General features: G+C 29.7%; 1 protein-coding gene across 5 annotated transcripts in view; it reads left to right on the forward strand.

The window, feature by feature from the left end:
- The window catches only part of LOC143241108 (uncharacterized), a 74,832-nt gene that overhangs the window by 38,892 nt on the left and 12,543 nt on the right, over nucleotides 1-23,397 (forward strand). For 3 of the 5 annotated variants that reach the window (XM_076484665.1, XM_076484666.1, XM_076484668.1), the window contains 11 exons: nucleotides 1,988-2,211; nucleotides 6,942-7,120; nucleotides 7,491-7,601; nucleotides 11,484-11,609; nucleotides 12,702-12,833; nucleotides 13,216-13,335; nucleotides 13,935-14,060; nucleotides 17,036-17,244; nucleotides 17,374-17,516; nucleotides 19,397-19,513; nucleotides 20,610-20,793. In XM_076484665.1, the coding sequence (XP_076340780.1) occupies nucleotides 1,988-2,211; nucleotides 6,942-7,120; nucleotides 7,491-7,601; nucleotides 11,484-11,609; nucleotides 12,702-12,833; nucleotides 13,216-13,335; nucleotides 13,935-14,060; nucleotides 17,036-17,244; nucleotides 17,374-17,516; nucleotides 19,397-19,513; nucleotides 20,610-20,793 (1,671 nt within the window). The remainder of the gene's footprint in view (nucleotides 1-1,987; nucleotides 2,212-6,941; nucleotides 7,121-7,490; nucleotides 7,602-11,483; nucleotides 11,610-12,701; nucleotides 12,834-13,215; nucleotides 13,336-13,934; nucleotides 14,061-17,035; nucleotides 17,245-17,373; nucleotides 17,517-19,396; nucleotides 19,514-20,609; nucleotides 20,794-23,397) is intronic. The other 2 variants (XR_013022178.1, XR_013022179.1) reach the window with 1 other exon arrangement.

Consider the following 23,397-nt stretch of genomic DNA (forward strand, 5'->3'; position numbering starts at 1 on the left):
TGTATGTGTTTTTATATAAAATATATTCAAGCAAATTGTTAAGTAGCAACTAATAGAATTACTTACTGTTCTGTGTCATTCTTCTGACATAATATTTGGTTTGGATGTGGTTAAACAAGCTGTAAAACTGCATCTTGATATATAAAAGCTACTACTTCCTTTACTTTTGGACGGCTGTTTGGCATGGCCTGATGGCTAGAATGCATGACTCACTGTGTGGTGATTACAATGATATGGTCAATCCTACTTTTCACTGGTAAAAGAGTAGCCCAAAAGTTAGCAGTGGATATTGTTGACTATCTGATTTCCATCTAGTCTGCCACTGCTAAATCAAGAAGAACTAATGCAAATAGCCTTCATGTAGCTTTGTGAAATATTCAAAACAAATAAACAAACAAAACTTTGAAGTGAAAATGACCTGCTGTGTGGGTAGCACTAATTACTCTGGATAATTCAGCTGCCTCTATTTTAACTAAGTAACCTAAACTTTATTTAGTCTGAACAGGATCTCAAATAAGACAATCTGGAGAGAAAGTAGTCTACATCCAGTAAAAGCAACTGTTTCTAACAATCTCTTCAACAACCATTGAAGTACTCCACTGTCAACATCTTTACACAACATGTTTTATTAAGCAATGTTCTCTCCATATAGTAATAATTATTATCTACTTTTAAGAACAACAAAGGTAAATTGAAACAAGATCAGATTAAAGGTTTTCTTGACTGCATATTATGTTAACTTGCACATATACAGAACAATGAATAAATTTAGAATAAACATGATACTTACTGCAGAAAGATAAAAGCACATTATATATTAATATATTAAACATTCTTGGTTTTCTTACTTCAGTCTTGTCTTTAAGCTAACAATGAACTTACTTTCCTCTCACAAAGGTTATATTGATCATTGACTGTTAAATGGAGATTTGCTCAAAATATTGGTTATGGAGTAATACTAGAAACCTTATTGACTGGATTGGTATTTTAAATTAAAAAAACAAAACAAAAGGTTCATGATTCTTTTATGTAATGAAACATACCTTTTGTGTGTACCTGCTCAGATGTTTTAAACACTTTGAACCAACACTTTCACTGGATTCTTTCAACCTCTTACTCTTATAGATTTTGTACTATTCTCACTTGGTATCTCATACCAAAATTACTGATTAATTAAATGAAGATGAAGTTTCAGACTGAATAAATCAAAATTTCCTTAGTAAACAAGAAAATTTGTAGTTACATAGAATGGCACATGTCACTCATGTTACTGTGTCTCTTTTTATTACAACATAACCTCTGTATATTACCTGAACAACCATTAAAGGACACTGCTGTTGATATACTTAACAATGTTATGGGTATTATCTACTTTTAAAAGCAACAAAGGTAACTTTTAACAGTATCAATTTTAGTGATCTTCTCAGTGGCATGTTATGTGAAACAGATATATTTTCAGAACAAAGAATAAGTCCAGGAATAAATAATTTAGAACATTCTAAGTAGTTTTTTTTTTCAGGTTGTGGTCTTATTTTGAACTTTACATATAAAAGTAGATATAATTAAGCATAGTACCTAAAAATATCTTAGAAGGTATCAAAATGTATTTATTATCAATGAAGTTATATTTTGAAGATATTTTGTGCAATTGTATAAAAAGATATTGTTTTTATTTGTAATATTTTAAAGGCATTTTATTTTTCTTTAAACCAATAATGAAGACAATATTATTCTTAATAAAAAAAAAGTTAGTGCTGTCTTGATGCAGTTTTATTACTAGAAGTCTATTTTGGCACAGTGTCTCTATGCACTTGAATGCACCTATGATTTGAAAAAATTTCAAATAAAATTCCTGTTGAAGTAAAACTAAATTAGATTGTTTAGAATGGTTGTGTAAGTTATGTAAGCCATATCTAAATAAAATTTTATAATTTTTCCTATTGGGAATAAAAATGCCATAGTATAGTATAATTATTTTTTTCCACAGGTGGACAGAAAAAAAATCTTTACCTCGGCCTTTAGCATTTTGTAAAGTCTTAACAGTGCGAAGGAAGATATGGGTATTAGCAGGGTGCACTTATAAGTCAACAAAAAGTGCATATAGACTTGTTAGTGTATCTGAAATCCATGTATTTAATCCTACTAAGAACATTTGGAAACGACAACCAAATCTACCTGGGCCACGTCATTCTGTAGCATCTTGTAAGATTGGTAAGTGTACTCTTATTAGGTAAATACACTATTTATATCACATTTCAAAAACCTAGTAACACCCGAGTGTGTTTGCAAGGCAAAGTCATCCCTAAAGACATAAAGCTTACTTTCTAAAAATGTTTGAGTTTTTATTTTTATCATTATCTAATAAACTAAATTTTCTCACCCTGTGTGTTTCTTTGAGGTAGTTATCATAGTTCACTGTATTTTATATTGGCTAATTTTAATTTTAGCCTATGCTTTGAAAATGAAAATGACTCATTAATTTATTTTAATCCATATGAAATGCAGTTTATTTTATTAGCATTATCAATTTTTTTAACTTAATGATTTTAACAACTTATGGTTCAATATATTGCAGTTCTACACAGTCAGTTAGATCTCTTTGAAATGACAAATTCAGAACTTTAGACAGTACATAGTTTTCATGTAAATAACTTTGTTTGCTTGCTATTAAGCACAAAACAAAACTACACAGTGGGATACCTGTACTGTGCCCACCATTAGTATTGGAACTGTAATGTGAGCATTATAAACCCTATGTTTAGTAGTGAGTGATTGAAAAGTTTTAAGTGCTAATGTGACATCTCAACTAAAAAAATAGTTGGCTATTGTCACTTGTTCTACACAATATATATTCTGAAGTTTCAATATGGTAAAATAGTGTGGTATAAAGTTTGTTAATATTTGCCCCTAAATGTCTGTGTTATTTTTTTTTTTAGAGCATAGTTATGTAGTTTTTGTACTTATGATTAGTTTTTAGTTCTGTTGATCCAGTGTGAAACATTTTACACTGAGAGTTGATAAGAATAAAAGTGTACAATCAGATGAATACATATATTTCAAGTTTGAACTACATTAGTTTTATCAACCCACCTATGGTTATATTATTGTATTGACTGTCATTACTTACTATTAATTTAATTGGGTTGATGAAAGCTTAAATAGCCTTATACATCAGCAATCATATGGTCATAGTGTGATGAAATTAAAATCTTCATACTTTACCTTTATACAATTATATATATTATAAATCAGATATATTGAGGTTGTCTCTTTAAATTTCCATACATGTGTTATGCATCTATTTAGCAAAATCCTAATAAATTAAATATAAGAATATCACAAGCATAGTCAATCTTATGTAAAGTTAATATACTACAATTGCTATTCCATATAAGCTTGTATCTGCTTGTTCCTGTTTTTGTGTCTTTCCCTTGGATGAGGTCAGGTCATTTCAAGTGGGCTTTTATAGATTTTTTACAAGTTAGTATGTAGTGGTTGCACCACATTTCTCTTAGTGGGGGAATAAATGATGGGCAAGGCCTCCTTCTGGGGAGCAGTAGTTATTTGTGTTTGGAGGGACTATTTGTCTCAAAAGTTTTATCAAGGTGGTTTTGTAACCCAAATCTGAGTCTCATTAAACCAAAAAAATATTTTTATTTTTAACCAACAGGGTCTGCATATATACTTTTTCAGCATTTTTTCAAATTATATTTTTCTTTCTTGGGGGGTGGGGGTGGGGGGTGGAATGCAATGACACCACCACTGTTAGTATAAATTAAGGAGTTAACTTCCTTATATATTTTTGTTTGCAATAACCAGTGATGGAAGTAATCTAAGGTGGAGACTTGCAGTTGGAGCAATATGAATAAAGTTGTTTCATTTGTCCACTTCTTTGTTTTCCTTTGCTGTTTATGTTTATTTTTCTCTGCATAACATTTTCTGTAGCTTAATTCTTATCTATTATATATCACTATATCACAGGGGTATGTATGGTATTATTTACTGCTTTACAGCTTAATCCATTTAATATTAAAATAAAGAGACAAATATCTTGTTCAATATTGACATATGTATGTGACTAAATATTAATTTCAGTCATTGTAAAGATATTAGCTTATAGGAATGTTTGTTCAGCAGTTACTACCAGTATAAGTGGATAGTGTAATGCTATCTGTTTTTGATCTTTTAGCTATTTAATTATTGAAGATCAAATAATTATTAATTGATAATATATCTGCTTTTCTTTCATTGCATAATATTTGTTTCTAAATGCTGTTTCTTTGTTAATGTTTTTTATGAACTTTGGTTTGTAATGGAATAGATTAGAATAGTTGGATGAAGGGGAGCTACAGGACTGAGTGATAAATACAATTTCTAAATATTTCTTACACTTTAATCATATTTTGAGGGTGGTCGTACTTATTTGTCATCATATTTAAGACTTTATCTCTTGTGTGGTGTTACAAATGGATTATTTTCCAGTTTAATTAACTAATGAAAGTACGGTTTAATTCTAAAGAGTGACACATTAAAAAGATGATTAATAAGAAGGATTATAATGTTAGATGTTTATTATGTTGTTTTGTATCATCCTAAATGTTTGTACAAAAAAAGAAGACTTCGGTTTTCTATTTACAGATTACCACAGAATATTATGGATCATTGTGTTGTTGTCTTTTATAGTAAATAAAGCTGCAATTATAATAACATTCTGATTCAAAACTTTGTTTGTTTTGAAATTTGCACAAAGCTACACAAGTGTTATCTACAATAGCCATCCCTGATTTGGCAGTGTGAGTCTAGAGGGAAGGCAGCTAGTCATCACCACCTGCAACCAACTCTTGGGCTATTCTCTTACTAATGAATAGTAGGATTGACCATAACATTATAATGTTCCCATGGCTGAAAGGGCAAGGCTATTTGGTGTAACAGGGATTTGAACCCATAACCCTCATATTACAAGTCAAGTTATCTAACATCCTGGCCATGCTGGATTTGATTCAAAAGAAAATACATATATAAATTAAAACCACAAAGAAACTGGAAATGAAATATAACATAGAATATCAATACAGTAAATAAATAAACTCTTCTAATTTGTATGAATGTTACAATAAGGTATAATATATCTTTTCATAAATCATGGTTATTTTATACACCACAATGTTTCTAAGAATTTATGAAGTGAAAATTTTAGTATTACACATTTCAGTCAAATTATTTATTGTAAGCTTTCAACTAATTTTTTAAAATATAAATGTACTTCAAAAACTTAACTATAGGTGACTTAAAATGCTTTAACAAATGTGTGAGGAATACATTAATTCTAGTTACCAGATTTGTTGTCAACTAAAAAAGTCAACAGTAACTGATAAATCAGGAAGATTGATACATCTGTCATTCTAATATACATATATAAAACAATTAATATTAGTGGTGATGCTAAAAATTGATTATTTGAATAGCAGATGTTTTCAGGGTTCACAATTAATTCATCAAGTAATCTTTTATAGACTATTAAGCAAAATGTATATTTGACTGGTAGTAACACAGTATGTACAACAAATAATATAAAAATAAGATTTTGCACAATAATTCTGAAACATTAATTTCCTGTGAGATAATGTATAAGAATAGTATAAAACGAACATTGTTTAATACATAAAGATTAATTTTATTATAAAGTTATGTTTAAACATACAAAATTTACTTGCCTAAAGGTCATAAATCAGTTGTGAAACAGAGCTAGTTTTGTCTTTGGTATATGATCCAAACAGAACTCGGCTACAAACAGGGTCAAACAATTTATTAAAATATTACAATATAATTCCAAAATAAAACTTTCAAATAACTAGAATTCAAATTATATTACTTTTAGTAAACCTCTACTGGCTAAGAATGGGTACAAACTTTAATAAACAATTTTGTTTTGGATGCTGAGTAATGGTATAATCTTGAAATATTGTATCATTCTCAGGTTAATAAAATTAATTTTTTATTCTTATTAACCTGAAAATGATACAATATTTCAAGATTAGACCACTACTTAGCATCCAAAACAAAATTGAGCAATAATTAGTTTAACTATATCGTGTGAACTAACACATTTTCAAGATTAAGGTAGGCCTTTTATTTATTAGTTAAACTCTAAGGTTACATGCCATGTAACTAACAATTATTACAAATCTACATAACTTTTCACAATGTTAATATACATATATCACCAATAGGTGGAGCATGTGTCAATTTCATAATACATACCTACCAAAAAGCAACATGTTTTAGATAGCAGGTGAGTTATTTACTGTAATATAACTAAATATTTACAGTTGAACTTTCATTAATAAATGAATGGTAAATAAAACCATAAGAAAATAAAAGTTTAATTTGCTATTTCCGAGTGTTATACCAAAATTTCCTAAGTTTTAAATATGTCCTATTAATATACTAATTAATATATTGTTAATATGAATAAGTTACATAATACAAGCAAATTCGTTTACCATGTTTCTTTTTGGATGGTTTTGTATTCCAAGTTGATTTATATTCTTTTTTTTCCCAATTATGTTAAGTACGAGGGGTCTCTGATCTAAATGTACTTTGTTATCTGAGTGTATGAATATTTTGTTTTTGGAGGGAATGTTATATACTCACTTTGAAAGTAATCAAGTTTTGGTTATAACATTTCACTGCAAAATGCCAAATATCAAAATGTAGTTTTGCCATTCCACTGTGATTTTGTTGGTTATGTTTGTAATCTGAATTAGCAAATTGCATATTCAAAATTGTGTTAATATAAAGTTAAAATAAAGTCCTCAACACTATAAACAAATATAATATTTGGTTTAAGAACATATTAGTTTATCGTGATTATATATATGTTGCTTGTCTTTACTCACTTAATGGATTACACATTGCTGTGTTTATACACACAAATCTAGGTAATAAAATTCTTCTGTTGGGAGGCATGACAAGCTTGGACAAGCAAGCCATTTCTGATCTTGACATTTATGATATTGAAGAGGAGAAGTTTAAAAATGGTGCCATGCTCCCCTGTCCTCTAACAGGAGCTGTAGCCCTTGAGATTCCTCAGGAACGAGATTGGGTCAAGGCAAAATGGGTTTGTGTAGAGTTTCCTGTAGATAAAATTGAAGCTGTATGAACTTGGTCCTACATACTTGTTTAAATTTTGAATTAAGAAAATATCCATTTAGTATAAAATATACTACAGAGTTTTAAGTATTACTTCAAAAATCTTGATACTTTCAGTAATTAGTCCTGTAAGTTTGTAAAAGGACATATTTGCATATTATTCTACATTTTTACATAAATAAATTCTCTTTTGAGTCCATCTAATATTTCAGGATCTCTTAAAGCAAGTTAAAAAGTTATTTTCTGTCTCAGTACTATATGTTTACCTATTGATAGAGTGTACTAGAAATATTATAAACATTTGTATCAATTTGTTTGTGTTTAATTTTTTTTTACAGTTTTGGGAAGATCCCGATATCAATCAACTCAACGATGCTGCTACTACCATACAAACTGCATTTCGTGGTTATCAAACAAGAAAAAAATATGTAATGAAAAAACAGACAATAGTATGTAAAAGTTTTCCCAAAAATATGCTCTTGTTATTTCTGTATATGTGCTTAGAAATATGTACTTTTTTACTTATAGGGGTCTTTATAGATATATATACGTTTAAGGAAGGAAAGTAACTTTATTTTAAACTGGAACTCTGTGAGAACTCATGGGTAAACTATAAAACTGATGCAGTTACCTAATATACACAGTAAGTGATGAATTAAAGACCTAATGTATGAACGGTCAGGTATATGGTATACGTATTTGATGTTGAAGATGAAATAAAAAATAAACTTTTATCAGTAAAGAAAAATGAACATGAAAATGGTTTTCATGTAAGTAGGACTACTGCACTATGACTTAAAGTTGAAATAAAAAAAACAAATGTTATTTATGTGGAAGTATTAGATACAATAAAAAGTATTTGGTAAATGATAGATAAAAATTAACTTAATTCAAAATAAAGTTAAATCATGTTTGATCAGCAGGTTTGGTTTCTTTTAAAATTTTCTCAAAGCTACATGAGAGCTATCTGTCCCTAATTTAGCAGTGATAGACTAGAGGGAAGGTAACTACAGAGTTCTAGTCAATTCAAACTCCTGGGACCCATGTGCATGATAGTTTGGAGAAATACATGATACTTGACCCCTGAATACCAATATGCATCACAAGGTGCTCCATACACAAGGGTACTTGCTTCAAACTTTGTGACATAGCAAACTAAACAGTGTACAATATGCACACAGCCATCCACTATCAAGTTCTAAGAGGTTTCATCAATGACAATAAATGGTATGGAAATAAATCCATGTGAATGTTTCACAGAATTATTATTTTTACCTCAGGTTGGTCAAAGTGTAGATGTCACAACCTTTCACAAAGTTACATTAACATTTCAATAAAAATACTTTATTATCAAAGCATATGAAAAAATCTCAGCATAAAAATGTAATGACACAACAAAATTTCTTATTATTTATGTTTTAAGTTCTTAGTTTTATAATCATGTTAATTGGATGAGAGTAAATCATAAAGATAAACAAGAAATCATGTCATCACTTTTAAGTAATGATATCTTAATAACATAAGAAGAAATGTTCATGTTTATTAGAAAAGCTGTTCATTTTATCCTCTTTTATGTTGTCTTACTTTAGCACTTGTGGGATAATAAATATGTAGTGTACATGATAAGTGATAGTTTTTACCTGGGTGTGAAAGTGTACTTAACTTCTTTAACAAATCATAAATAGAAACTATGTGCAATGTAAATTGTAAGTAAACGTTTTCATTGAAAATTTACATGCTCTTTCCCACTTGCAGATGATAAACATGTATCATGTATTGTAAACAGCTTTTCACTGATGCTGGAGTGCTTTGTTTCTTTCTTTTTTTGAGTTTTATTAAATTATACCTTAAGGAAACCTTGTAAATTAATTTGGGATCCTTGAAAAAAAAAATTGAGAGCCCAGGACTGTTCACTGTGGGACCCAATTGAAAATTCTGAGCTAGACAAAATATCCCACTGCGGGCTCTTGGACTATTTCTCATTTATTAAATATTGGGATTCACCATCACATTATGACACTTTCACAGCTGGAAGTGAGAGCATGTTCAGCAATTGAGATTCAAACTCATGACTTTCAATTTACTAATTGAGCACCCTAATTACCAGACTATGCCAGGCATTTACCAGTTAGCACTGGGAGAAAGAAAATTAAACATTGTCAAGGCTTCATAGCAAGTTACAGTTATCTCAAAAGTAAAAATGAATACATTTAAATATGGCAAAACTGCATCTGCAGTTCACCTAACCTTTCTTGCTGACTAATAAAAAAATTAGAACACAAGAATTAACATAGTATTGTCATATTTACTTATTTCCCTTGGAGAAAATGGATAGGAAATACAGAATAACAATATGTTTGTTTGAAACTGTATTATAAAGTAAAGGATTGATTCTTCTTTAGCTTGTCAAAAAGAAAGTTACAGGACACTAGTTTGCACACGATAACAGTTTTTATTTACATGACATAGTTAAAGTTAAAAAGGCAAGTATTTGTGATGCTTCCTTACTGGAGAGAGAGAGAGAAGTGAAGGATTATTTGATATCTCTCAACAGTTAAAGTTTAAATTAAATTTAGTTTAGGTCAAGTTGTAAGCATTTTCGAGGTTATTTTTGTTATCCTGAAGTTGTATGAAGTTATTCAAGGCTCAAAGAATTTAGAATTTTATGGAGAAAAAAACAAAATTCTCAGTTCTCCTCAGGATACAAACACTATATATATGACTGAGAGTCACTCTCACCACAAAATAAGGGATATGATGTCTTTGGTACAACATATGGCTAACAGATATAAAAGGTTACTATTGCTATGCACACAGTAGGTAGGATGCAACAACAACCTTTGCTATTAGAGAGTATATCAAACATTTTTTTTGATTGACTCCTTTCTGTAAGCAACTAGAGCAGGACAAACTTAGTGCATTCTTTATTAAGAACAAAGCCAGAAGTATACAAAAACTTGTAAATGTTCATTTAGTAACTTAGGAATCATAAACATGGAGTAAATTTTGCATATCACATATAGGTATATAGTCAGTTACACTTGACAGTTATAGTTTCATATACACAAAGAAAATTTGGACTTTATAAATACTCCTTAAAACATTAAACATTTTTTATGAGTAGACTCTCTCATAGAAAGTTTAAACTAGGGCTGAATTTAGTCATAATCTTGACTGTACTTAGAATGCTCCATTTAAAATCATTTTAAATATGAAATGTATTCTATAGGAAATGAGTATGTGATATTTGCACAAATTCAAAATAGATCTACATATTTGTACATTGTATATGAATTAACTTATGCACTAGATGGTAGTTAATATGATACTGATGTCACATTGTTCAACAAAATTTAAATCTTAAGAAACACTAGAAGCTAACAGCTAGTGTTTTTATGTTACATAACTAAGGTATACTATTTGATGAATGTGCATCTTAACAACAGCCCTGCAGTACAGTTGGCATTGGTAAAGATTCTTTCATAATGCTGTCATGTTCAAAGCACATTACTCCTTTTTGTATTTTTTCCATTATTCAACTAATGGATGAGGATGGTGGTTTTCTAGCATCTGTTGGCCCAGCATGACCAGATGGTTACGGTGCATGACTTGCAATCTGAGGGTTGCAGGTTTGAATACCAATCACACCAAACATGCTCATCCTTTCAGCCATGGGGGCATTATAAGGTGTTGGTCAATTCCACTATTCATTGGTAAAAGAGTAGTCCAACAGTTGGCAGTGGATTGACTTCTGTCTAACCTTACATTGCTAAATTAGGGACTGTTAGCACAGATAGCCCACCATACAGCTTTGCACAAAATTCAAAAACATTTCAGCATTTGTTTCAACATCCCAATAACTCTATAAGTCCATAGATGCTGTATTCAATAGCTTGACTTTTATGACTTCTCATGGAATAACAGTTTCATTCTCCATCTGCTTGAAGTATGTTGATCAGATATTTTATGAAAGTAACTTATTTACATATCATTTGTTTTACTTTTTATGATGTAAATTCTCTTTAATTATGTTGAATACTATTGCTTGAGACATGTGGACAGCTTTTAAAAAAACCCATAAAACACACATTACTGGTATTATCAACAATATGTACATTGTATGCATTTTGGTAAAATTTAAAACTAATCAGTTTGAATTAGAGATATTATCTCCATTAAAAATTACAATATAGAAATGCATATATATATATAGTTTACAAATTAAAACTGTCTTGTCTGCATGATAGAAAATCAAGTAACATGTAAATACTGCATGACTAAAGACTGCTATAAATTGACTAGTAAAAATGTGAAGACTTATTTATGAACAGGTGGAGATTCAGGAAAGAGAATTAGAACGGGATGATTCTATAGTGACTGTTGAGTTACTTGATAAAAAATCTCAGAATACACAATATGAATCATTAGAGAGTTCTGTTGAGCAACTTTTTATCCAGGTATTTTAATACAACTTGTATGTAGTTTATACACAATTATGTGTGATGTTTATTAGTTTACATGTTTTAAGCATTTGTTTTAGTTATCTGTGTGTTTTAAGTTTTATTAACAGTAATTTTTGGTCTTTCTTTTGTAATAACTTACTGTAACAGTCCCTTAAGAAGTGTGCCTTTATCTCTTAGACTAGTGAATTTCTTTAATTACACTGACAGATTTATTTATGTGTAGACGCTTTAATTTCTTTGCCTGTAACAATGAAAGATGTAAAATCATTGTAATTTAGTATGAAACTGGAAGCTTTAGTTTAGAGTTTATCTCCTGGCTACTTAACTGCTACTATAAGAGAAATTTACTAATTATAGAAAATAAACTCTTGCGTGTTTTATACGTGAAAACTCTTCTTTGATTGATCGGTAACAGTTTCAGAAGTAATTAAATAGCATATTGAAGTATATAAACCTATATGTATTGTCAGTCTCAGCAGGTAGTACTACTGATGTGTTATATACTTTCTAAGATGTTGTTCTACAACTTACTTCATATTGTCTAAATGTACAGAAACTTAATTGTTTTATAGAATTAATACTGATAATTTCTAAAAAATGTCAAGTAATTGTAAGTGTAGCTAATGTAGTTTTTTTTTTATAAGGATACTTTTTGGTTAGTTTTCAGGGTAGCATGTGAGATTTATAAACTAATACTATGAAATGTGTGAAATGAAAATGTGAACATTTACATATACTTTTAATCAAAATATATTATTACTTCACTAATGGTAAGAATATTATTGATGAATTAGATAGATACTTGTATGCTGCTTAGAAGTTTAGTCTTCAACCATATGGACTATTAAACAGATGCAGAACAAAAACTTGTTTGAAAAAATTTACACAATCACTTACAAAGAACTTATTTCCTATCATTATTATTTATACTACGAAACTTTGGGATATAAAAGGCAAACAGTAAATATTGTCTCCCAGTTCATTCGATGAAAAGGAATCACACAGACAATGTTAATTCTGAATATGAAATTCCTGCAGTTATAGTTGTTTTTGATTTGAGAACTGTGGTGTCTACTTTTTTATTAGGAGGAAATTTCCGAGGATGTTGAACATATTGACAAAGAAGACTTTTCACTGAAAATTCATTTGTCAGACCAAGCATCTCAAAGGGAACAATTTGAAATGTCAAGGAGTTTTGGTAGGAAACTTTCCATCAAGGTAATTTTCCCATATAAGTTTTAATTATCTTAACATACATTTTTGGTGATTTATATAAGAGTTATAGCTGATTATATAAAAATAGCTCATTCCTGTAGGTAATAAGAATGTTTATAGGAAAATATATATGATATATTGTGTGGATACCAGATAACAAAGAATTGACCAGAAAATAGTTTGGGAAAGAAAGATTAAATTAGATTTACGATGTCCAAGTACTGTACCAGATAAGTGTATTATATATTTTATTACCGTTTTACTAAAGTTATTACATAGTCTTAAATATTTTATTAATGATATGTGCATGTAAACTAATGGATTAACTTATTCTTCAATTCAACTTATACACTTGTCATGTAAATTCTGACCACTTCTCTTTTAGAAAGATGTTTCTCCCAAGCTTGTTAAAGAAACTAGCTCTTTACAGTCAGAGAAAACACCTCAGAAAACAGAGCCACAGTATCAAACTCCATGGCAACCTAAAGAGCATATTTTTATCCAGGTAAGAGATACCATAAGTTCTTCCAGTTGAAATAAAAACTAAATGTATATAGCCTTACAACAGTTTGTGTTACAGTTACTTTTTTGTACCATGGAAACACAAAATACAGTGAAATAATGGCATTTTACACCATTTCTGTAGGAAGAGCATAAAGCTAAGTCAGCTTTAGTTTGAAAATTTAGCTTTGATTTTGTGACAGAATATAAAAAAATAAAATATTAGATACCTGTTAATTATATGATTATGGGAATAACAACTTTCAAAATACACATAATTAGTAAAAAATTAAATGCTACAGTTTGTAAAAGAATAACTGTGCTACTATTTTATTTGCTTAATTGTGGTATTTTTATGTTTTCAAACTAGAATGGAAAGTTAGATATCATGGTTATATTATGCACATATATATGGTTATATATTATGTGTATAATACAACTGTGATATCTAACCTCTCACATCCTGTTTAAATATATATATATATCTATATATATATTTAATTTATAATGTAATTCTTAAATGCAGGAAGATTTATTTAAACAATATTAAATGGCTAATTCCTCATAATACTGTGCTTATAATTTTGCAAATATTTCTTTTAGAAGGACAGTTTTAATATTGAGAACGAAGAAGAAGACAATTCCTTGAAAATTAAGATAGAAGATAAACTCTTTAAACCATCACAAATTGAAATACCTCTGGAATCTCCTGAGAAAGTTTTGATCAAGGTACCAGTATGTTCTGTTGTATGAAATATGTACCTGAGAAAGTTTTGATCAAGGTACCAGTATGTTCTGTTGTATGAAATATGTATATTTGTACAAACAGCATGATAGCATAAATTATTATTAGATAATTCAATCAGATTTATAAAAACTAGAATTTATAACATTTTTTTACTGAAATAAAAGTGTGTATGTTATACCACACCTAACTAAAGGTGTTTTTATCACAGTTTGATAGTTTTTACAAACAATGTTGCTAGTAATGTATATACACACATTCACAATGAATATTATTTAGTGTGCATGAACAGTTTTAAAAAGTATGTGCAGAGTTATTGATACGATAATAAAAAAGAAAATAATTGTACATTATGGGATACGTATTTTCGTTTTATTTTTGTACTATTAATAGTAGTTTTTCATATTGATAACACAGGCCTGCATAGATTTTCCATAATTCTAGCTACATAGATTTTGATAAGTAATATTCATCATGTAAGGATTTTTACCAGTTGGGAAGACAAAACTCTTACTTAGATCAAATTATTTTTTTGTTTACTACAATGAACATTTTTTATTGTCACATTTGTTAACAAAAATACAAACAAACCAAAGAAAAGGGTAGAAAAATGATGTTAAATGAATATAAATCCTTATTCTTCCTGATTTGTTTATGAAATTTGTATCCTTTAGACTCAAAACTGTGTGTCGTGGTCTTTCTTTTATGTATTATGTCTGGAACATCTTGTTTCAGTGACCATCAGTAATGAACCAAGATACTGATGTTCCACCTTCCTTGATACCCTCTCTCCATTTCTTTAACGTCTTGATGAAATCTTTTGCCTCATTCTTTATTGACAGTACCTAGAATTTCAGGAAAATGGTCAATTGTTGAGAGTATTAAATAAACTTTTGAGCTCATATTACAAACCAACTCTTGGAATTTATCAAGTGTGTTATTATAAATATTTTCATTTTCTGGGTCCTTGTCGTTTCCTAAAAAATGTGTCAGTAACATCTTTACAAGCAATCCATGCTTCTTTTTCGACTTTCCTCATAGTTCATTTGAACTGTTTATCCAAAGTCAATTTCCTAACCTGAGAATCAACAAAATTCCCTTCTTTAAACCTCACTTCTGAAAGAGCTAAGCATAGATACTTGAAACAGTTGCCATCTCTTTTTAAGGCCTTTACGAACTATTTCATCAAACTCAGTTTTATGTGAAGTGGAGGTAATAGTACTGTCTTTGGGTCAACCAAACTTTCATGTTCAGTGTTTTTCCATCCTGCTATCAGCCGATTTCATGTTACCATTGCTCCTATATTCAGTGCTGATTTCATGCTCTGCTGTTCTGTTCATACAAAAAACCATGGAAAGTTTGTATAACCAGATTGTTGACCCAACAACATAAATACCTTTAAGTCTCCACAAAGTAGCCAACCGTGTTCTTTGTTTTGACCTTATTAAGAGGAAGTTCGAGATCTTCATACGTTTCCTTCAAGAGATTTGAATAGGCAATAGGAACATTGTGAAAGAAAACATTTAATAGACTTCCTTTGGAGGAAACAAAGAACAATCACCATTCACTTGTTTCATAGACTACAGCTCCTAGAGTTGGTATTAATTCAGCAATATTGTTCAATAAGTCAGTGAACTTTCTTGCAAAAAGTATGGTATAAACTTTATCATGATTTTTGTACCAGTAAAATGATGTACCTGGAGAAAGTAAGCTTTTAGTCCAAAGTTTGGACAACCAAATCTCTGAAGAATCCTTTGGAATGCCCAGATTTGTGATCATTACTTTCACCTTGTATGAAAAGTTGTAGTTCACCAGACATTTCAGGTGGAAAGACAATCTCTATCGTCATTCCCATTGACATCAGAATTAGATGAAACTGTATGAAGAGTTTATGGTGGAATAGATACAAATACATCAGGTTTGTGAACAACAGGTCTTATAGCAGATTGAAAGTTTGGATAAGAAATATTTTCTTTTTATTTTAAGTGTTGTACAATCAAAAATAGCAGTCATCTCCATGGTTTCTAGGCTCATGTCAGACCAAGGGAATTTCAAAAGGCAAGATCTTTTTTTACCTTTAGTCCATTGTCTCAATTCTTCAATACAAATGATGCAAACTTTGTGCATGGTTCATGATTTGTCTCGATCCCCACAAGTTATTACAAAATTCGCATAATACTCTTTCTTGATGAATTCCATAATGTTTTTCCTTTGTTTCTTTGCAACAAGAAGGTTGTGTAAAAGACCAAAACATATTCTGTTATATGTGTGGTAAATTTGTTGTAAAGAAACAAAGGAAAAACATTATGGAATTCATCAAGAAAGAGTATTATGCATATTTTGTAATAACTTGTGGGGATCGAGACAAATCATGAACCATTGATTTTTAACATTTTAAGCATAATGAAATGTTACTTACTTTTAATGAAAATGACTCACTTATGTAAAAGTGCCTTTGGCATATTTAGAAAAACTTGTATATTATTGAAAAAAATGGATGTCATTTTTGGATTCAGTGTACAGGAATTACTGTCGAATATGTAAAAAGTTCAAGAAAATAAAAACCATTGTAGGCTTATGTAATTAAGACTTATACATAAGAATTAAAATTAAAATATATTTTATGTATTTTATTGCTGTAAAAGACAAGATATCAATATTTTTGTATTGTAAACTAGGTTTCAAGGAAAATGATGTAGTATATCTTAGAATATATTTTTCTGGCAACTTCAATAGATAAGCATAATTTTCATTTTTTTTGTAAGTTGGAGATTTCAAACATATAATAATAACTGGAAAGCTTTTACTTATATATTATGTGTAAGCTTGTTAGTTTCAAGGCTTTAGACATTTTACTAAATGGCTTCTATACAAAGTTTTAAAAATTTATGAAAGAATGTTAAATGGTTATTATGGTTATTTAAGTTCAAGTTTTTATTCTTCATATAATTATTAATAGGTTATTCCAGATAGATATGATCCTACAATATCATCTGCTAAAGAATCATTCTTTACATATGAAGAGTCAACAAGTGGCATTAATTATCAACACATGCAAAAAGATCATATCCATGCAGATAGATATAAAGAATACTTTAGGCTTGTTCCACAAATGGACCAAAACCTGCGATTGTTATCAAGTTTGGAACAAGAAAGAAAATCAACTAAGTAAGTATTACCATTATGTACAATGTGAAAAGTTTGGATAAGAGTTGTGCATCACAGTCTGAACACATTCACTTCAACCAAGAGCCTTCAGATGAAATTGGTAATTAAATAAATGATATATTTATTCAGGTCTTCAATTCTCAAGGAAGTTAATTATTTGCCCACATTTGCTGGAAGTCTGAAAAAGAGCAAACATATTCAAGACAGATCCTTTCCTGTTATTGTAGTACTAGGAGGCATTGACCCTCAAAATCCAAATAGTATAGCTACTGGTGAGTTCATTATAGATGTAAATAAGTTAATGTTATATATTTATGGTATTTTTTTACAGTCATCATAAATGTATCATACTACAAACTACTTCATGTTTCTATTATAAAGGATATGAGTAGTCCTCTTTCATATAAAAGCAAGGTATCAGTGTGAGAAAATATATAACTAGATATCATGTTTTATGCAATAAGTGTAATAATGTTCCTTTGTTGTATATATTTATAAGTATTTATGAGTATAAACTCCAACTGAGAATTCTTTACATTAATTATTTTTGCAATTAAACATTTTTGGCTGTTATACAGTAGTTTAAAAACTAAGGACATTTTAATGGAATTATACAATATTTTCCAAAGGATACATGCATTGTTATATAAGTTTGAATTATACCTTCCAGTTGTATTTAATCCAGCCATATATCCTGCTTAACTGAGAAAACATATATGCATTTCATGTGGTACTGGACACTGCATTTATTAATAGAAATATTTTTGTTTTTAAGTTTTATTTTGTACCTTGAAATTAGTTTTTTATAAAGGTGAAAATTTACTTTTTAATAATTATATTCTTAAGTTAGAAGAACGTTTATAAGGACAACTTTTTTCTCTTGACTGGAGAACTAATTTTATAAATTTACTATTTGGATTCACAGTAAAAGTAAATATGATATGAAGAACATACCATGCACTCTGATGAGAGAGATTAGCATCATATGTTTATACAGGGAGCCCTAACATATGTTTCTCTGTTGCACCATTTGCTTTACTGCATCTAGAAACATGGCAAACAGAAAATTAAAGCCATAAGCTGGTATGCTCAGTCAGTTACAGTTGCCTTAAGATCTCAATTTGCATATTACAGACTTATTCCTACATCATTAACTGTCTGTAGAATCCACATATTGTATCATATTGAGTAGTAAGTTTATGGTTTTTTTTGTTTTACAATACTGTGACCACAAATTGGGTAAAATTGATACTTTTCTTTATAAAATACTTAGAGACCCAGAATAGATAACTCCACTGTTAACAGTATCTTTATTTAACTTTTTGTATGTGGTTTATATGTAATTAACGTATTGTTTATGAATATTTATATTCCTAAGTTAGAAAAAAACTGTAAAATCACAAATTTTCAATGTAAAATACATAGTAACTAACAAAGTTATGGATCCACAAGCAACTTGATGTATAAGTAATTTTGGTTTGTTTTGTTTTGAATTTCGCACAAAGCTACATGAGGGCTATCTGCTCTAGTTGTCCCTAATTTAGCAGTGAAAGACTAGAGGGAAGGTATCTAGTCATCACCACCCCATTGCCAACTTTTGGGTTATTCTTTTACCAATAAATAGTGAAATTGATCATGAGATGGGTTGGGAATTCCAATCCATGGCCATCAGATTGTGAATCAAGCTCCTTAACCACCTAGCCATACCGAACAAAGTAGTTTTGAAAAACCCATGGGGATCAATTCACCATTGATAATTTTAGGGATAATGCATAGATACTTTGACAAAATTCATAAGTGAAATATTTTTTTGTAAGGAGCTTTCTTAAATGTATTTATAGTATGCCTTAATAAGCCACAAACTCATGGATACTTTGAAAACAAAATTACATTAATGCTTATAAAAAGTGTTATTTAGAACAATTTTATGAAATTTATTTTTACTTAATTTGTCTTTCATGTTCTTTTTTCTAATTAGTTGGGATAAAGTCAGATGAGTTAATGCATTTTTCTTGATATTTACTTTGTTTTAAGATGGATACATGTATAATAAATGTCCAGTATTTATAGGGTTAATTTTAATATTTTTATATTGTTATATAAAACATGATTATGAAAACATCCTAACAGCCTTTTGAATATTATATAAAAGGACAAACAGTTTTGAGATATCATCCATTCAAAGACAGGTGGGAATTTTGTGGTATGATACCGGAACCTAGAAATTACCATGCAGCCGTATTTTTGAATAATGCAATTTATGTTTCTGGTAAGATGAGTTTCACTTTTTGTGAGGCAAATTTTAATATGTGTTATGTTACCTTGGTTCAGATTTTGCTTTATGTATGATGTCTTTTTGTCTTTCATTGCTAAAATAATACATTTTAAGTATAAATTAATAAACCTACAACTGAAAAAGATGCATCTAGAGTGAACAATGTTTAATCATTAAGGGAACAAGGATAGTGCACATAATAGAAGTGGCAGATGTACAAACTTTTAGTATGTTTACAAATATAAAGTGAATTTAAAACTTGTATCATGACAGGAGTTTGCTGTAGAACTTTACTAAAAATATTAATTCTAAAGTCTTTTCAGTGCTAATATATTCTGTGTTACTATTGAAATGTCTTTAAAGGTTGCAATATTCATGTATTTTGGGAATATTTGAGGTCAGATTATCTCCAACATTTAATTGGATTGAAAACAATCTAACATACTAATATGTGATATAATTGGTTGTTTAATATTTATATAATTCATTTTTTTTTCCAATTTCAGAATCACCTTATATTAAAATTTAAATTAGATACAAATGAAACTTGACTAAATACTGGAATTAATGTAACTGGACAGTACTGCTTTTATATATTGCATCTTCAGTCATCTGTCTTTATAGAAATCTAAAGAACTGTTTGAGGTCAAGTGTTACTATTTGTCCAATATTATATTTAGATGGCCTGCCTAGTTTCCCAAGTTGATTCATATTTCTTTGTTTTTCAAAGCAATTTAAGTATATGAATATTTTATGTTGAAAAAGACTATTACTTGCTATTCCCAAAAGTAATACATTTATGATGGTACTACACTACTTAAAAAATGTGTTTAATGAATGCCAAACTGTAGCTTTGATGCATACCTTTCCATTGTTACTTTATATTAGTTGTGGTTGTGATGTGACTTGCTAATTTGCATATATAGAATTGTTCTTCTATTGTGTACTCAACCCTGTATACTATAAGTAACAATTAAAACATTCTAAAAAATCAATCAGACATGTTCGAATTAATTGAGATAATTATCTAAGAAATACCTTGAACTGTCTTTTCCAGTTAATGACTTCAACAGCTTTTTTCTTATGGTAGGTGGTTATGACCCTGAAAGAATAAAATATGGAGAAATGGTGTCATGTAATAAAATGTGGGCTTTTGACATATATAGTAAACATTGGGAGAAAAAAGCAAACATGATGGCAGCTCGAGCATGTCATGGAATGATAGCCATTCATCAAAAACTTTATGTTGTTGGTGGACGAGGAGGTGATGGGAGGTAGGCTAAAATTGATGAAATAACTGTAGTCCTTCTGTAGATAGATTTATGGTAATGACAGTCTTCTAGCATGGATTTATACATATTCAAAATTTAACATAATCAATGGTATATGAATCTGGATCTAAAGCTTTAACAGCTTTCTGCTTTCTGTATTATTGTGGTTCATGGTTGGGGAATGTTGAAGATTCTTTCCTCATTAATTTGTTGAAAAACTGTTTGGAAGACTTATTGTGTTTTCTGTTGACAGCTGCTAAAGTTATGTGCAATACATAATAAACTGTAAATGTTTTGAGAGAATTTTGTTATATAATCTGTAAGATATCACTTATGACATAGAAATACAATATTCCTAAGGATAATAGATCTCACTAATTTAAATAACCTCTTCTCTTTGAAAATCAAGATGTTTTTCAATAGATATGTGCCATTTAGTGTCTACATATTTTTCTACTGTTTTTCATAGGTCTTATTCACACTGTGTGAGTTATGAAAAGTAGTGATAAGTTTATAATATTGCAGCAGAAATTCCATTTGTATTATCATTTGATGTTTTCATATTTTTGTCAAGCTAACCACATAAGTTAACAAACAAGATTTAGACAAAGGATACAGAGATGGTGTAGTTGGTATTTTGTTGTTTGCATATACATATCAGTTTCTGTGTGTGTGTATGCTTGAAATTTTTCACTTTTTAATTTGGAAAATGTTAAGACATTCTTCATAAATTGTATAGTATTATATTCCTTGAGATTACATGTATGTTAAGTCAGAACAATTTCAAAGATTATAATCCCACAGTTTTCAAACCATTTTTTTTGTGAAATTTGGTTAAGTTATATTAAAATGAACATCCTAGGTAAATGGTAATTGTTTTGCACAGCATATTGTTTCTTTAGTATCAATTTTGACCAAAGTATAGATCTTAAGTTTTTGTTGACTAGAAACAGAAAGATAAGCTATAAAAGGACCAATGACATATTTACAATAAAACCATATAACTGTAGTTTTGTTTATTAATTACCAAGTTGTGCTTCCTGCAGGTAGATAACCCATAAGGATGTCGATGTAAAAGTAACAAAATAATTAATATATTTTTGGATTTTACTGCCAAGTTAGAAGTCAATCCATATTCGTTGTTTTAGTTTAAGAGCCATAATTACAAAAAGGTTAAAGTCACGAATAAACTAAACATTTCAGCACTTATATTTCTGTTTTGGTACCAGACTTGTTTGAGTAATTGAAAAATATAACAATATTTATTAAAATGATATGTATAGAGTGTTTGGTTATTGTGTTTTACATCATAAGTTCAAGTGTCTTTATATCATATTTTCTTTTCTTTTTTTTTACTTTATGATTATTATAGATTTTTTCTATTGGTATTGGTATTACTTAAACTTTATTTTATGGTAGTATATTAAACATAGTTAAACATTTCCTGTTTGTTTCAGTTTTGGTAAATTTCAACTGCATTTCTGTTAGCCTGTATAGTTAAGCTTTTAATGTATAGAAAATACATTGTTTTATGCATAATTGAAGTAATATTTGTCATGGTCATTTATGTCAAGGGAAAGGTACTGATGCCAATCTTGCATCTTATGTTTTTCAGCAATAAATAGCTCTGTGTTGTAGAAATGTGTCTTTTTCCTGAATATTGTGACTCACAAATATGGACTAATCTAGGAATTGGTAAAGAATCATGAGGTTAGTCCTCAAATTATCAACTTGATGTCATACCCTTCATTACCTCCCTTGGTGTGGATTCTTGTACGTGGTGAGGGGTTCTCTAAGGGAAGGTTCTGTTCTTTCAGTTTACCTTCTCTTGGATCTAAACATCCACCCACGTGTTTGTCATAGGTGGCAACCAGTGAAGGGAAGGAGAGGATCCTGGTGGTTGAGGGATCCAACCCTAACACACCACTTTGGTCTTGAATTCCTGTAGATGGGCAGCCTTGGAGTGGGGTCCCCCTTAGGTCAATTGGCTGGTCTACTTGGGCTAGGGTCAACTAAATACCAGTGTTGGATGTTCTCAACAAGTTTTGTGGATATTATATCTAATGCTGGTGTTTGGGTGTAGTGCTCATGAAACCCAGGTGTTGCTGCAGTGTCCTTGTTTGACATTGTAGTACATCCCCTTGTAGGGCTCCATGGTGAGTGGGGTAAGTGGGCACCAAAATTTCCCTTTTTATGTTATGAATCTTCCAAATAAAAACTTAAATAGTGAAAAAATAGTTCATAGGTAAATGACCATGTCTTGAAGATTCTGAGCAGCAATCTCAGTACCTCATTTTCTTATTCTATATTCTATTTCAGACAAACCTTTAGGGCAAATGTCTCCCTTTTCATTCAGAAGGGACCAGAGGAACTTGCTGGCTTTCAAAAGTCAGTAAAGAAGCTTCAATCTAGTGACATATTGGTGGAAACATCCACATCTCAACATAGTGAACTCCTCTTGCAATCAAAGGCAATTAGGAATATACCTGTTGAGGTTACACCTCATGCTAATTTGAATTCATCACAAGAAGTTATTGTTGAGAGTGATTTGAAGTGCATTCCTGAATCAAAGATTCTTGCTGGTTTCTCTACTCAAGGAGTTTATGC

This window comes from Tachypleus tridentatus, chromosome 13, assembly GCF_004210375.1.
Source record: "Tachypleus tridentatus isolate NWPU-2018 chromosome 13, ASM421037v1, whole genome shotgun sequence".
Taxonomy (NCBI): domain Eukaryota; kingdom Metazoa; phylum Arthropoda; class Merostomata; order Xiphosura; family Limulidae; genus Tachypleus; species Tachypleus tridentatus.